This window comes from Anopheles stephensi, unplaced genomic scaffold (genome assembly GCF_013141755.1).
Source record: "Anopheles stephensi strain Indian unplaced genomic scaffold, UCI_ANSTEP_V1.0 ucontig378, whole genome shotgun sequence".
NCBI lineage: Eukaryota > Metazoa > Arthropoda > Insecta > Diptera > Culicidae > Anopheles > Anopheles stephensi.
In genome coordinates this window covers 73,105-90,243 of record NW_023405322.1, presented here as the reverse complement: position 1 = coordinate 90,243, position 17,139 = coordinate 73,105, and the positions used below count along the sequence as shown (strand labels likewise).

Genomic DNA, 17,139 nt, shown 5'->3' with positions numbered 1-17,139 from the left:
ACGGGGCTCTGGGAAAATAAAAAATGAACATTTCATGCTCGTTGCGCCGTGCTGATGATGGTGGCCCGTTCATTTCCGACGCGCATCCCGGGATATATTGGCAAACAGTTGACAAAAATATTGACATAAATCCTGGATACCAACCACCCTTCCTTCCCCTCACATACACTCCTCCATTTCCCACCACCCAGTCAGTCAGTCAGTTATTGAGCGACACACGGAACACGACACGCCATGACAAAAATGGTCGCCGTATTGACATGTTTCATTCTCTTTCTAACGTGTGACGTTTTGTTTTTCTCTGGTTCCCTTTTCGAATTCCTTTCACAGTTCCTGTCGTGACGATGGAGGCACTGGTTGGCGAGACAATCTATCTGCCGTGCAACGTCAGCACACACGAGCCGGGTGACAATGTCGTGCTGGTGCTCTGGTACCGGGAAGATAAAGGATCGCCCATCTACAGGTAAGCCGATTACGCGCCACCAACCAACCCACAGACGAAAACTGAGCCGCGATGGGATGGAAACGAACGAACGAAAAAAAAAACCTCAAATGGATTTATAACAACAGCAACAACGAAAAAGAGTGTGCATTAAAAGCGCTATCAAAAGTCTCGCGATCGAAACGCAGTCAGCACAGCGGACGAAAGCCAGCGACGCGTTGTTACATAGCAACTGCCCGAATGGAATGGATACCGGTCTGCAGATTCACCCAGCCAGCCAGTCTTTTGTTTGTGGGGCTTCCATGTTTCGAGCCGGCTGGAACATAGCTGGCCATGCTTACAGCCTGCACTGCTGACAAAAGGATCTCATTTGATTATGCAACTAATCATTGAGATTGCAGTCGACGGGCTTACTGGGTTGTAATGCTGCTAGCCGGGAGTCTGATTCTAGGCACTTTTGTTTTAATTAGCAAGAATTTGGCTGGTCTTCTACAGGCAACGGTTGGTCCGATATTTGATAAGGTAAATTCATGAGCTACGGACGTGCATTGTGTACTTTGAAGAAACAAAATCGAACACGGCTACAGGTTGTAGAGCTATGCAGCGAGGAGAAGATGGTCCTAGTGTAACTTCACTAATAAGATCATCTTTTAAATTTTGATATTACTCCTCATTGAAGCACGTGAAAGAGATTGGAACCGTCTTTATCACTACAATTAGTATGCCAATATAATAATAGTTACAAAACGTTGTCTCTTGCGTCTAATTCCTTTTCTTGACTTACAAATGTGATTCGTAATTTTATTCTTAAGTTATTCCCAATTTATACTTTATATTAAATTTGCTGGAACAAGTTTTAATTTATAAAATTCCTTATAAATGCATCGGAGTTTGAACAGCTTTTGTTTATTTGGAAATTGTCTCGTCTCTTTTCAAACTTTATTCAATTTAAAATAGAAAATTTGGGCCACGATTGAAAATGATGTTTTGCAAGGTTTGTTTTTTATTAATCAAGAACGGCTTAACCATATTTTCTGTATAGTTATATATAGAGTAAAAGGACTCAATTTTCATGGTTTTAGCATATTTTTAAGCAAACTTTTATAATTTTTTTGATTGGGTAGAAAAATGCCTTATGTGTCATAAGTATAATGCCACTTAGGAAACCATGTTTTATTTGATGAAAATCATTATTTGAAAATCGGTGAAAAAATAATTTAAAGAAGCTTTACTAAAAAATGTCAAAGCAAAAGCTTGTAGTAATTTGTCGAACAGTGATCAGATAATGAATTAATTAAGGGTTGATTAAAATTAAAGAACGACCCCTTGCTATGCCTATCTCATCCTTCAACTACTTCCCATTAATCTGCTTCTCGTAAAGAATATTGACATTGACGAATTCGAGAACATAAAAGAAATGCTGTTCATCTTCTTTGCCTTCCGATTAATGAAAGGACCTTTATTTGTTTGTATCCTCACACTTAACGACAGCAAGCGACAGCAAAGATCAATCAATGGGAGCAAACACAACTGCGTATTGTTTCTACGACCGTTTTGGGATTTGAAATCTGGCATATCGGAAAAAAAACAGCACGACACGACCGTACTTGGACCCACCATCCGGCCAGATAAGCTGATCGAAATGCCACGGAATCGGAAACGACATTCCACATCGGCGGGTGTCGACACAAAAGTTTTCTCGCTCCGCTTCAATTTCGCAACACTTCAATCAATTCTTCATCAATTATGTAGATCATGTTTTCTGCGTTCCGGTTTTTTGCTGTCCTTCGCGGCCTCGCCGGGGAAGCTGCAGCGGTGCGGTGCCAAAGGCTTCGTGACGATAAGATGGCGATGATTTTGTCTTTTTTTTTTGGGCCTCGTTTTCTCGAAGGCGTCCTCCGTTGGCGCTGCTGAAGGTGTGAATAAATAATTCATCTTTGGTGTACTTTGGAAGGCCCATTTTTCGTCCTTCGCTGTTCGTACACGGTCCATGGACATTGTCCGTGGTGGTAAGTGACCTTAACGGCCGTGAAGAAATGCGTCCCACTCCCACGAGAACTTGTCACCGTACCGGGCTGGAGTGGATTAGTTGGTGAGCTGGGGTGTCACTAAAAATGGACGACGCTCACACACACAATTTGTTAATACTGTGATTTGGGCCTGCGCAAACGGTGGCCGCATGACGGGAATACGCTACAGTGGATTATTTAGCTTTAGAAAGCAAATTAAATAAATGAATGTTAGGCGCTAGGATGATTTGCTTGCCCAATGTGTTGCGTGCTAAAATGGTTTACTTTCGTTTCTTCACAGTGCCGATACACGGGGGCGTGAGGTCGGATCGCCCAAGCGCTGGTCGGACGATGCCATGTTCGGCGATCGAGCGTACTTCCAGTTCGAGAAGGAACCGGGAGAGCTAGCGGTCCAGCATGTTCGGGAAACTGACAGCGGCATGTACCGGTGTCGGGTCGATTTCATCGTAGCACAAACTAGAAATAGTGTCGTCAATCTTACAATAATAGGTAAGTGATCGAAGGTATTGTTTACTCCTATATTCTTGCTCGTGTGCAACAAGTTGTTTCGGAGCATCAGCACAGATTCAAGCCAAAATGCTCTTAACCTCTTCTAAAAGCTTAATGTGCCCAGTATCCTGGACCTTTAACTACATGGAACTCGGCAGCCAAGTTTACAGATTATATACCAGCTTTAATGCAGCTTTTGACTCGATCTCCTTAGCTCGCTTACTCTCGAAAATTGAGATATTTGCTTTTGGGGACCATCGGCTTGGTTACGGTAGATCATATAAGTTCAGAGTCGATAAGGATTTTTCCGAGTCTTTTGTCACCAAATTGAGAGTGTCCCACGGAATTTTGTACACAGTCCTCTACTCTTCATACTGTTTGTCGACGACTGCTGTCAATGTTCTACCCTCCCTTCTACGAGAATCTAGGATCCCTTGTGTTTAAATTCCCTGTACTGTTTCTGGGTCCGTTCTACACTGGAAATTGCGTCGGAAGTTTGGTGGTCTTCCGACTTAACACTGCTGGATAGGATCGGACGGACTCAGCGTTAATTCATCCGAGTTGCTGTCCACCGTTTTCTGGAAGGTCGGTCTGAAGAAATTCCTTCGTATCCAAATCGATGATGGAAACTCACACATTCAGTCATATTTTGTCGCCTGCCTCCTTTCCATCAGGATCTGGATGTTCCTTTCCTTCTATCCTAGATTCCTATCTATTCTTCCTCACGTCATTTGAGTGATAGACCTCATCTTCTTATTCCTTCGTTTTATTCACTCAACGGCAAGAACGACCCATTCAAGCGGGCTCGTTCGGCAGAATTTAAATATATTCTGTTAGAAATCCAAACTCTTATGGAATTTATGGAAGTGTAAGTTCTTCGTCATATCTAAATCGACTTCTAACTTTGGAAATAAAGCTAGAATAACTTTTTTGCCCATCAACTATAGCAAAATGCAGGCTACAGAAATATGACTCCAACACGTGTGGCTTCGAGCAATGCAGGGTAGAGCTCAGGACTAGATGCAAATGTGGAACAGTAAGGTGCAGCTACAGGTATCGCTCTAGGTAGCAACGAAGGATGTTGAGACGTGTGTGCAGGGTAGAAATACATCCCCCTTTTTTACCATGCATTTGTTAGGAATTTTGCTGGATTGTTTTTAGTTTACCCCTTTCTTTCTGCGTTGCTTCCATACCATCAAAGTGTGCGTTCCAGACCCAGGGTGTTCACTTGTAGCAGGTGTTGAAAAAAAGTCACTTCCCAGCAACGTACCCACGTACAGGTAGCTTTTAGGATGATTCAGCTACCAAAAAAAGGGTATATAAGCCAACAGCGTTTGCAACCCACACACCAGTCGTAAAATTGCCAGTGACGCGTGCAGTACTGCAAAGGAATCTCTTGACCAGTTATAAGTGAATCGGATTCCTTCGGAAAGGATTGAGGAGGCCTTGAAGAAAGTGAAATCGAAAGTGATAGAAACATACAACAGTGGAAGTAAAGAAAAAACTCAACAGTCATTAGAACCCTGGTGTGCAGCTAGAACAACCGAAGCAAGCCACGTTACGCATCACAGGAATGGAGAACAAACGGAACGGAAATTGCATGTTCTGTGTAAATGACGATCCTCGGGGCAAGTTTGTCGTGTGTACCAACTGCAACAAATGGACACACCTAAGGTGTTTGAAAGTGAGGAGGGCACCGAAGCAGTACGTCTGCAGCACATGCAAAGCAGTTGTAGCGGAAACGGAGGCCAAATCAAAACAGCTGAAAGAGCTATCAGAACAGTTGGCGATATCATCGAAGAAGCAGGAGGAAAATGTTCGCAAGATACTTGAAATAACGGCGAGAAATATTGAGATATCTAAACGAACTATCGAGAAAGCAAAGCTGAAAATGGAGCAGGACGATTCCTCAGACATCGAATTGTTAGACGAGACGACCGTATCTACCGATGGCGAAATGTCTCACATAATAGAAAGCATGGCAAAGCTGGTTCAAGCTGGACCGTCTACATCGACGGCAAACATGGCCAAGGACTGGCCAAGCTTCAAGCAACTGTTTGAAGAAACCACGCGCACCGGTCAACTGTCCCAGGTAGAAAATCTGAAACGGTTGCGAAAATGTATCAAAGGTGAAGCGCTTGCTGCAGTGCACGAGATGATGCACGATCCCGCAAACGTTCCGCCCATACTGTACACGCTCAACACAAAGTTTGGCAATGCGGAGAACGTGTTGAGTGCCTTTCTTCAGGAGCTGCTAGCGGTAGAGGAAATAACGACGGAAAGTCCTAAACCCTTCCTGAAATTTTGCACCGCCTTGCACAACCTCGTTGAAAACATGCTGCAAGGGGATTATACCACCGATGAGACCAGATGTTTGGACGACCAGCGGCTGCTGCATGATCTCATCAAACGGCTACCGATTGAATTACAGTACGATTGGGCCGAAGAGAAGATGGAATTGCAGGGTGTGGATGGCGGCAAGCTTTACTCCATTGTTGACCTGAAGGATTGGCTGGTCATTTACGAGGAGCGGACTAAAAAGTTCGTCGCAGAAAGAAAAGTGGATTAAAAAGTGCCACGCTTAGATGTACATGTGGGACTGGGAACGGATTCTGTAGGCTTTAGTTACACCAGTGATGCGCGGAGATATGTATGAACATAGGTTTAGTAAAACATGTGTTAATAAACGTTGGTCAGCATTGCTGCTTCAATAATCTAGCTAGTCACGGTTAATGAGATGCGCTTATCAATTTATAATCGTTGTTCCGGTGAAGTCGTGTTGTCGAGACGACTCTCAACTAGGTGTTAGGAAAAGACTTCGAAGATGATCTTTTAGTATTGCAGGTCTTTTGTTGATCAGATGTCTCTGATTGGGATAAATCGTTCCCATTCAAAGTATGAGCCCTCTGGCATGATCAAACTGTTTACAAGAACACAGGAATTCCGGTCATGATATTCAGAACTCCTCGTGGAGTGCGGTCGTAGTCTTAGAAGACAATATGTCTCTCGAAGAAGTCTCCTTCATCCGCGTTCTCGTTACTGGTTATACCAGCAAGAGATGGTCTCTATATAAGCAACGTGCGAAACCTTCTTTTAAACAAGGAGAAGAACTCAAGACTAAACAGCATTCAGTATCACCAAGAATCTCTTGATTTTTCAGTTATTCTTCGAAAGCAAATGTGTGGATCTTCTTCAAACTGCATTTAAGGAGCTGCTTTTAAAATCTAAACGGCTCAGTATAACTATCTGGCGTTCGTCCATCGCTTGGGAGGAATCTCCGATGACAAACTGCAACTTCAAAGTAATCACCACACAAAACAGTAACAAATCACTCGCGAGTGGTATAGTACTCCCCAGACAATTTGCCCCATTTTCCGATCGGAATCCCTTTGCTGCATCACTCATCATCGGAATTATCTCGTAAGAGGGCCAACCCATATATTTCTGGTATGATCGGTTGGGGGATTCCTGTACCGATGATGATTGCGCCGAATCGTTGCAATGATTAAATATAAATCAGAATCAATAGCGCTGCTTGTACGGCATTAAAACTCGTTGCCCAGCGATTCTCTTTTACGCTCCACAGGGGACCAATTTGTTGTGCCAGGCCCGTTCGGTTCGGGTTGCGCTCGCCAGAATCACGATTCCTGCTGCTCTTACTTACATCTACAACCATCCACGGTATGAAATATGGCAATCGGTGTGTGTGTGTGTGCACATCAATAATGCTTCCGTGGGAAAAAGACGCTACAACACTCGCTTTAAAAGCACTTCCTGTCGCGAGGTTAAAGAGCTACAGCGAATCATAAAGCAGCAGCTCATCGAATCGCAATGCTCTACCGAATGCTGATGACACATCTTTATGAGCATCAGTGGGGTGGTGGCAGTATGGTCGTTATCGAAAACTCGATGGGCTTCGGTCCCGTTTTCCCCGCCAACCCGAACCAGCCGAAATTGATAGAGCAATCATAATCGGGCAACGGTCGGGAGAGTGTGCGCGTGTACGGGACCGTTGCAGAAACGTACATGACATGGCACATGGCAGGTCACAAAACTTCCCCCAAATTGACATCTTGACGATCCGAATGCCACTCGATTCGGCTGCTCCAGATGGATTAGTGTCGTCAAGATTGCTCGTAAGCAGTGGCCCGGTCCCACGTTATGTCATTCCGTCAGACGGTATGCTACCACTTTGGCCGACCCTAGTTGGGTTTGAGTTTGAGTTTCACTCAGAAGTATCGATGAAAAAGGCCAACAATGGGAAGGGAACGCGAACCGTTGTTTGGCGCAAAAGGGAGGGCATCACCCATGCCCGGATTGATCGGCATCGGTACCAAAGGAGCAGCTTTATGAAATTCCCATGAGGACACACTTTTTTTGTCCTCCCGTTGAGGCGGGTGGATAATATTGACAACGACTCGTTATGCTCACCATTCGCTGCTGTAGTGGGATAATAAATTGATATTTGTGTACAAACCGTGCACCTTGGGACGGTCCTCGGGCAGGGGAACTGATTCCTGGTTTTTTTGCTGTCCCCGATACGGTAAGTAAATAAATACATGTTTGACATGAGTTCTTGAACAGGTTTTATTGACAAGGCGGCGTCAGGGGCGATGGGGTGTGGAAGGAAAGGTGGGTCGAATGCCACAGAAGCTACCAAAAATCTAAGTCATTCTCCATCCAATTATTACTGCGGAGCATTTAGACGATGGCAAGCTGGATTTCTAACCCAGAAGTACAGGTTATGGCTTATGTCCAGCATTTAGAATATTGAGACGATAACACCTTATACTGGAGAGGATTTCTGCCCACCATCAAGCGACAGTATACTAGAGCTCATGGCAGAAATAGAGCCTGTCAATTAGCATTTAGCTCAACGCTCATGGTTGTACTTTGATACATTAACTTGGTAGGCCTTTGCAAATATATTAAAATCGCTCTTCATAAAGCAACAAATAATTTTCCCACTGATTATTTGAATTTATAAATCGTCATAATGCCAATGGAGCATGAAGCAAAAAATGCCAAAATCAGTGGGCACAACTTCTATAAATATTTAGCTACTTTATTTAAAAAAAGTTTGGAACTACGTTTACATCGGATGATTATGTTTTCCGCCCGTTGCTTGATTTCAGGAAATCAACCTCCATTAAATAAATTTACAAACCTTGGTGGTGGCAAACGATAGAAATAATGAAACAATTTCTATTATATTAAATTTTATCGCTAACGTCATTTTGTTTATCTACGAGTATTTGGAATAGGAATTTGAGAAAGCTAGGCAGCGTATTGTTTTACTACAAGTATGTTGAAAACACAATGCTTTGGTACACTTTCACTTGAATTTATCTAACAGTTAATTCTATGAATGTGAATAGTGAAGTGATGTTTGTTCTAGTTGAATTTTTTTCTTCTGATTATTTTGTTTTGTATGTTTTAGCAACAGTACAAAATACATAGAAATGTTTGCAATAAAACACAATAGCGTGCACACAATAGTTTCAAAACAGTCAACATGTTATAAACTATTGAGTTCTTACAAGTACGTCATACATTTTTATTACTTAAATAAGCAGATCCTAGGAAGAGGAAACAATGCTGTGAGTTATAAGAAAAACAAGGGTTTGCAAGGCACACAAATAGCCGGGGATGGAGATTGGAACCAACAGTTGCATAGAGATTGATGACAATGGGAAGTACTTTTCACATATTTATCTATATTTTCAGTTGTTATCTAGGTTCACGGTAGTTGTTGTGTTGAAGTTGTTTGGGAAGATGTACGAGATTTTGGTACGGTTCTATTGCCGTAAAAACAGAAATCAGAACAGCATAAATATATGCCTACAATGTTCTATAAGCAGCCCTACAGTGAAAGCGCGACAGGGCCAGCACAGAACTGAGTGAATATTATCCCGTAACAGCAGGGTCTCTGCTAATCCCGAGTCTGGACTCAGCAGCCAATTTCAAACCTAATGTCATGTTCTACGTATGTATTTAACTCAACAAAGGGTCCCCTGATGATCAGAAAATCGATGAGTCTCGACGAGATGGAGTCTCTCTTCGAGTCTTCAATGATACAGACTCTCAAACCAATGATCTGTTGGAACCAACCTTGAAAATCATTAAAAGCAGTGTCAGGGAACGATTCGTTAGGAAAGTCTTCATGTTACAGTCCTGAATGGGCGTACTGTGAAGCCTTTACAAACCAGAGATCCAGACTGAATCAATTGGATCGGTTTTATGGCTGTAAAGCAACTTCAACGACATTGGTGTCAAAAATAATAATTTTCCGCAAGAGACCAATTACTCGAAAAACAAATCAATTCGTAAGAAACACTTAACAGCAGAATGGCCAGCAAAATTCTAGGAAGCCATACAAAGTAACATTTCCTCCTCGACGAACACTAAACCGATCTAAATCGATTGCTGCACTGGCACCCGTGGCACACGGACATAAAATTGTATATCGTATCTAGGGAGACATTTTGCGACACTGCGCTTACAACCCGTCCAGCTAACCAGTTACTCTTACGAAAAAAAAAACGACACACGGTAGCTTAAACTCTTCTCAGGAAAAGAAAACCTACCACCATTCTTAATACTTAGCACAAGACGTTTGAGGCGTTCCCCCTTGCTGTGAGTGAGAAAAGTTGATGGAATAAAAATAACCAAAACCGTTTACAGAGGAGCATACTCGAACCCAATCTACCCCAACTTCCCACAATCCATATGGCGCCTGGGAAGAAGTTCTTCAGGCAGTGGTTAAACCACGGTTGCTGCCAGCATCCACCAAACGCGAGCGTGAATGTCGTAGGTGTGGTAGAGTTCCTTGGAGTACCATCCCAATGTGGAGTGACAATGTGGGCTCATACACACACCGGGTAGGCGGGCCCCGGTACTTGTGATCGAAGGCGGTGGTAGTCTTAGATAACCTTTTAAAGTGGAAATTTATAACGTAATAATGTGAGTTTTGTTATTTTCCACTCTTGGCCGTCATCTGGTCCGTGGCTGGCGTAAAGCAAAGCTCACCCGGGTGTATGATAAGAGTTGCTTGCTGCACATTGCTGCTTGGGGGAGAATGGTTTTGATTTTATTAAACGAACCCACGCCGCTTCGCCCGCTTTGACTCATCTTTGTCATTGAGCTTTTAAGCCGGCAGAACGCAGTGCCAGTTACACATGCGGCCACACGACCAGTCATCATGTGGAGTTGCTCTCGACGTAACAATCTATGTACCATAAAGTAGTGAGTTTTATTTACTCTTTTTACTAGCTTTAAAACCTCTTAAGGTTGTGGGGGCTTCCTGATCTTGGGTGGCTCGCCGCAGGTATAAGACGTCCGTTCAAGAGTGTGACCGAAGACTTGTTTTTATCGCTCTATTATGAGGCGTTTGTTTTTGTGACGCTTTTTTAGGATATTCAACCGGAAAAATATTCAGTGGACCCTAACGCCTTGAAGAATTCTGTTTTGATTATTTTATCTCAGTTGCTGCTTTCGATAGAGCCCAACATTATCGCAAGTTGGGGTTTTCTTCGATGACTCTAAAATGGCTTGAACCGTCCCTTGTTGGCAGAAGCTAATCAAGTAAAGGACTGTTCTGTCTGTCTTCTCCTTTACCAGATTTTTTTTAATATTCTGGGGCGGTCGTGTGGCCGAAGTGATAACGGTGTCGATCTTCACACGGAAGGAGGTTTCGAGGTTCAAATCTCATCCAGTCCGTCTACCCGCTATTTGTTAAATTTCTCGAACGATGTCCATATTTCCTTCTACCGTACTCATCGGCCTAGCCTCTATCACTATTTCCTCAACTCTATCCAGCTGCACCGTATTCACATTATCTGCGACCAGATTGTTCCTCTCGAATGCAAACTACTTTTTTATGAAGTTCTCTGGATTATTTCTGTGTTTTTTGGAACTTCTCTACTGCGATCAGGACTACTTAACTTGACCAAAAGCAACGTTGCTTAACTAGGATTGTTTTCCTGAGATTTCTTGATCGGAATCTCGCTCCCTCTTCCGAAGTGCGTAGCCAAATGCTTGGTTTGAAGTTATTAGTTATTAGTTCATTATAAAGTAGATGAAGTCTCGGAGCTACGGCTTCTCGGAGTTCTTAACGTTTCTGCCCTCTTTCCTGCGTTTCTTTCTATGCTCCTTCACGATGTCTTCGTCTACCCAATTTTGTTGCAGATCTCTCTAGACGCACTCATCATTGCTCTAACGAGCCGTTTCTTTTCAGCCCTCGTAGCATCAACTACTTCTTGCAGTTCGTCGGTTTTCACTCCTTTTGCTTCCTTTGGCTAGTCTCCCTTACAGCCATCCAATAACCTTCCTGTGATTTTTCCCTCTTCTGAGTCCCGAGGATGTCTTGTTAGTTCTAAAATCTAAGATTGATGCACCTTTAAGGTTAATATACAATTGTTAATAAAGATGATTTTTTTTACGAATTGCGCAAATAATTTATCATTTTCGATGAATTCTTCTTGCCTTTATTTTTTTGTTGATAATTTCGTCGTCCAAAGTTTGTACCAAACTAAGCAATATCCAAATCATAATTTAAAGCCACACTTTTCCGTTGCCTTTTTTTATTAAGTATTACTGCCGATAAGTAGATTTTCACACTGCCAAAGATACCAATTGGTTTGGTTAAATTTTGCGCCCTTGATTATGCTGTCAGGCTTCCCGGAGGACTAGTGTCGATTGTTCCTCAACACTGCTTCAAACTGCGAAACTACACAGAATGTAATCAGCAGCGAGACGGCGTGGTAAAAGTTTTCCGTGCACTCCACCGGCACTGCTATTGCTCCGGGAGGAATAATTCTGTCGAACGATTGCTCCTAAATGAGCGGTATGGTATGGGTTCCCGGTTCTCGTAAATATCGTACGGACGGAACGACGAGTCCTGCCCAGCAGCTGAGCTGCAAGAAGTTGACGGTAACAGTAAAAGCGACAGTAACAAACATCGATGAAGAAGGATGAAGCGAAACGGTTGTTTGCCATCCCGTCGCATTATTCTCGAGCCTGTCGTCAAGCTGCCCGCTGTCAAGCTGTTTGTCACAACTTCTCGAGGTCCAATGGGAGGTACTGCTGCCGGGTGCACTAATCGTCCTGACCTCAAACTTTTCTGCTAACGAGATCTGACCCGATTCATTTCCGTCGTTGTTGCATTTTCCCAGCGTTTGTGAGCCCCCCCTTTGGCCACACGGACCGATGGGGACTACCTATTCTTTCTCGGCTGCCCGTGCAATGCGCTATTGAACAGCCATCATCTACAACAATCCCAATGCCAAAGGTGATTGGGAACAGAGCGAGCGGGTCCGCGCGCTGCAAATAATCATCTCATTCAACAGATCGATTTATGTTAAATTGATTATTTTCCCATCCGTTCCGGGGTTTTCCACCGGTCCGACCCCTTTTGCAATCGGTCGTCATCCACTCGGGAGGAAGGCCATGAAATACGATGCAGCCGAGAATAGTAATGGAACCAAGGCAGCAGCGCCATTTGACCATCACCGTCCCGGGCGAACAATTCCGGTGCGTGAATCGGCAAGGCTTGGGAGCACAGGTCGGGACGGGACTTCCATTGAGAAAACGATTTGTTTTTCTTCATCCTTGGCTTCTCTTATGCTTCCCCTTTTGTATTGCTTGCAGTAGCGATGGTCCTGGTGGCGGACAGCTTAATGGAAGGAAAACATTGAACCGTTGGCAGGATTGATTGATCCTGTTCCATGGGAAAAGGTTTCGTCGTGCCGTTCGGTTTTTTCCCTCCTATCGCCTTTTGCTTTTGCAACAAACTACACACACACACACACACACACAGACATTAGGAACAGGCAATGTTAAGATCACCTCTTTCCGGCTGATTGAATGCAAAAAGGATAGGGAACACACTCGTTGACTCGGTATGGCAGCATGTCTCGTACGATTGTTTGTCAACGATTGCACCCTTCTTGACTTGACTCATTCTCACTGACGCACGGGAAGGGTTCACGAACGAAACAAAAATGAAATAAAAGTCTCTCCATTTACCACCCCTAACTGGGGGAGGCTGGCAACTGGCTGGCAGACATTCCATCGAACATCATTCCATCGATTGACCTCATCCCAGCAACCCAGGGTCACCATTAGTGTAGATCGAGGGCTGACGAACGGTAGGCAGACTGGTAGGCAGGCAGGTCCGTGGCAGGAAACCGTGTAATGCGTGTAGATGCCCCAAATCGATGGATGGTCACACAATGCCACGTTCGGGTGGCGTTTGACAAGCTAACTGATGACGACGCGTGTCGCTCGAATCGTGGGGCAGAAGGGAAACCCGGGAAAACAATTTGCGGATCGAGGTCGACCGGGCGAATGCGTACCGGACCGAATTCGGGATCAGCGGTCAAACTCATGTTTCTTCTGCCGTGTGTTTTGCTGGAAGATGTCAGGAGAGTTCTAGTTCTGCTGGAAAGTACCCGTTTGAAATCGATCGAATCGAGCGGGCCCGGTTCTAGTCGGACGTGATGAATGTTATCTTCTATTGTTTGTTTCGAATCTTTTCTTGGAGGATTCTTTTCACAGAGGAAGAAATACGGTTCCAGATAACAGCTGTGCCACTTTGAACTGAAAACGGAACAATCAAACGGTAAATGATTCTTGATTTGTTTCTTGGTAAGGGACGGTGAAAGGGTTTAGAACGAGGCATAGAAGATTATTTGGATTTTTTACGGTGATAATCTTAAATCTTGAGTAAAGAATCTATAGACAATCTGATGCTATTTTCAAAAAACAACAGACAATCTGACTGCTAGAGCGCCGCATCGATCTTGTTTTGTTCGATATTTGACCGAATCACACAAATTTAGAGACTTTGTCCCAAGTAGCGTCAATTTCGTGTCGCTTGATGCTACCAAGGCTTACGCCTCATTGACATATAAGCATCGTGTTCAGAAACTGCGTCTGAAACTTCGTGTTGTTCTTTGACGTAGAATGCTATAGTTAAAATGCTTCAATGTTATTAAACATCGATTTTTCTCCTGATTAGCTCAGTGGTTCGAATGGTCCAGGTCTGCCATTTCTGGATCTTTCATTGCCATGTAGACCGGATGGGATTTGCTACCCGGTCCTGCCAAGTGAAAACCAGCGCCACTATCGTCTCTACCACCGGACTGCCTCAAACCATAACTAAAATCATTTTAATCTGTGATGAAATTTCCTTAAGTTTTATTTTAATTATTGTAAAAGTATTGACTAAGGTCCACTTTTTTTAAAACAGGTTTGAACTCCATTTTTAAGTCTTCTAAATCTTCAAGATGGCACCCAAAATAAACTGTTTGGAAACTAACTCGATATTGAAAAAATAAGACCCTACCCTAGCTTATCACGATAGGTTTACCATTCCCCCTATCAAACAGCAGGCGAGTGGCGAAAAAAAACAACACTTCCTGCTACATGATTTACAACAACCGTCCATTTTTTGCTTACGAAATCATCTCAAACAGCAACAAATATTCAAAAACTTCTCCAAAGCTGTTACCATATTCTTGAGTTTGTCAACCTTGACGCACACGGAAACTTCTCTCAAGGATGTACCAGACCCGTGAAGCGCAACCGGAATCGACTTCGACACTTCGGCGACGCCGACAGATCGGAAAGATGTTTCGTACGAATTTTTCTATTGGAAAATCGCTTCTTCCTGCGTGTACGGCAGCAGCACCAGCAGCAGCAGCAGCTGTCTCGCAACCTTTCCTTTCCCAGATTTTTTTATCGCCGCGATCCAAACAAGCAACCCCGGATAGCGGGTTCGATTGTCGCACGCTTCACAGACAAGAAGTTATGGAAAACTTTTTCCCTTCCATGTTGCATAATTTTCAATATCCTATTCAAGCATGGAATCCCCGGCTCTGTCCCACCCATCGGAATTGGCCACTCGAACCACCGTTCCACCGGCGATGGCCAACTCGTTCCGAGCTGTTCGCTAGTTTTGCGCGACGGGTCTTGAAAACCACAATAAATATCTCGAGAGTTGAAGTGGCCCGGTATAATGGTGCCATCTCGGTGCGCCTGCCGTCCTTGGGACGATCTTGAGCCCCGATGGTTGGCATTGCATGGGCAACAAAGATGAGTAAAACCATCTTCGCGTACGGGGCAAAGGAAAAGCGCGATGCGCGATCACCGATAGAAATGTATAACTTTTATGGCCGCATAACTTTGGTGTATTGAAAAACGCATCGATTCGCCGGGGCTGGTGTGGCGAACTTTTGCCGCTGATCCGGATGCGGTCGCGTTTGTGGAGCCGTGCGGACGTGCCCCGAGCACCGGACGGGAAATGAAATCGAACTTTTATGCCTTTCCACGAGGCCATTATTTCTCCATCTTCAACCTTCTCTCCATTACCGGTGCTTTCCACCCCGGGCCATTCACCCATCAAACTGAGCAGTTTCAAGACTCAAAATAACGCGCGACCGCTTTTTTGTTTTCGATTTTGCCTCACGATGACGCATTTATGATCTTAGCCGTTTCTTTTATTATGTTGCTGCTACCGATGCTAGTCAAGTGTGAATGGCGCGTTTGCTTGCCGCACGTAAGACCAGCGAAAGATTAGATTTCACCCGTGGACCAGTGTGTGAGTGCGCGGATGGTGAAAAGCTACCTCGTGTCGCGCAACCTGCATCGTTGAGTGAAAGTGACAATAACGATGCCATTTTTATGAGCTCCTCCCATCGGGCTCGATGTAATCGATGCGCGATACGAACGCCTTGTCATCGGCTATATTATCACACGATGGAAGACCTTCACGTCCTGGCACGGCGATGCGCGTGTACGGTGACAAGAAGAAATTTTAATTTCGTTATGAAAACCGAAGATGAAAGCGGCTCTCTTTTGTTGGGAACGGTGGCGGAGAATCTTTCCCAAAGGTTCTCGAACGGATCGCTGATCCTGCTGGAACACATTCGTTTAATTAAAATTAAGCTGGAACTTTATGAGCATGCAGTGAAGAGGTACTTTGCGAATGAATGAAGTGGCCTCTGTGTAAATGTTGCTTGCTAGTGTTATGCTTTTTGAAGTATTAAACAGAAATTTCAGTACTATTCACATGAATTGCCACTAGTTCATCACATAAGCGATAATGCTTTCCATCACTTTGCACAGTGGGTCAATTTTTGTTGGTAAAATATTATTAAAAGTGGCCATTTTAAATTTAATAAATAGCTCATCCTGGTTGAGGTGCTTTAAATGTATACAGTTGGGGCGTTACGGTGGCCAAGGTAGGTGGCCTGTAGAAACACCTATGATAATATAATTGTCTATTTTATTGTTGGCTTTAAGTTTTCGTCTTCCTGCCAAAGTGTTTTTACGAACACATGTTGATTTTTGTATTTTTTAACAACTTTTTAAAAGATTTATGTACAGACAAGTTCATCAAAAGCCAATTCAGAAAAGTTCTAATCGCTCATTTACGTAGTTCGTTCGACAGTAATGTAAATGTTTATTTGCTCAACGATTTCTTTTAATTCAGGACCGTTTGAGAGGGATTGCACCAAACAATTTATTTATTAATTTAATTCAAATAAGTGTGGTGTTAACTGTTGAGTGAATTTAATTATAACTTTGTACCAAATATTGTATATTTTTATTCGCTCCATTCACTAGAGTTACATCAATTTTAGTAATCCCTTCTGGCTTTCAAGTATGAGAAAAGAAAGGGAATTAGACATGTTAAAGAATTCGAGCACAATCATGAAACATACACAAATTTCAGTAATGTTTTTGATGTGCTTTTTGCATTGAATAACAATAACTTTCAAACTATGGCCCTTCCAATCAATACGCTTAACCTCACCTGTCAGGAAAAATCATTCAAATTTATCTGTTCTTTCGTTGTAATACAATGACCTGGCCGTGCTGCTAATAATCAGATGATGCCTAGATGCCCATTGCCTGAGGTACCCATTCGACCAATGTTTACTGTTGCTCCAAGAGTGCAATTCCTGTGCATTGCGTATCACTTAACACGTTACCCAACGCATCAGAAAAAAACCACCCAGCCCGCTTGCCAATGTTTGTTAAAAGATCATTCATTTATTATTGATTCATTGCCAGCCACATATTGACTCGAGCACACAGATGATTGTTTGCTCTTGGTGCACGATTAAAATACTCTTATCGTTTTTATTTATTCCATTAATAAGCTCGATTTTT

At 43.4% G+C, this 17,139-nt stretch overlaps 1 protein-coding gene across 1 annotated transcript in view; it reads left to right on the top strand.

Moving 5' to 3' along the window:
• Positions 1–323: 323 nt before the first annotated feature.
• Positions 324–17,139, top strand: part of LOC118516700 (neural cell adhesion molecule 1-like) — a 40,342-nt gene continuing 23,526 nt past the window's right edge. Inside the window, exons 1-2 of the mRNA XM_036062647.1 lie at positions 324–463; positions 2,753–2,961. Coding sequence (XP_035918540.1) covers positions 345–463; positions 2,753–2,961 — 328 coding nt within the window. The 5' untranslated portion in view covers positions 324–344. The remainder of the gene's footprint in view (positions 464–2,752; positions 2,962–17,139) is intronic.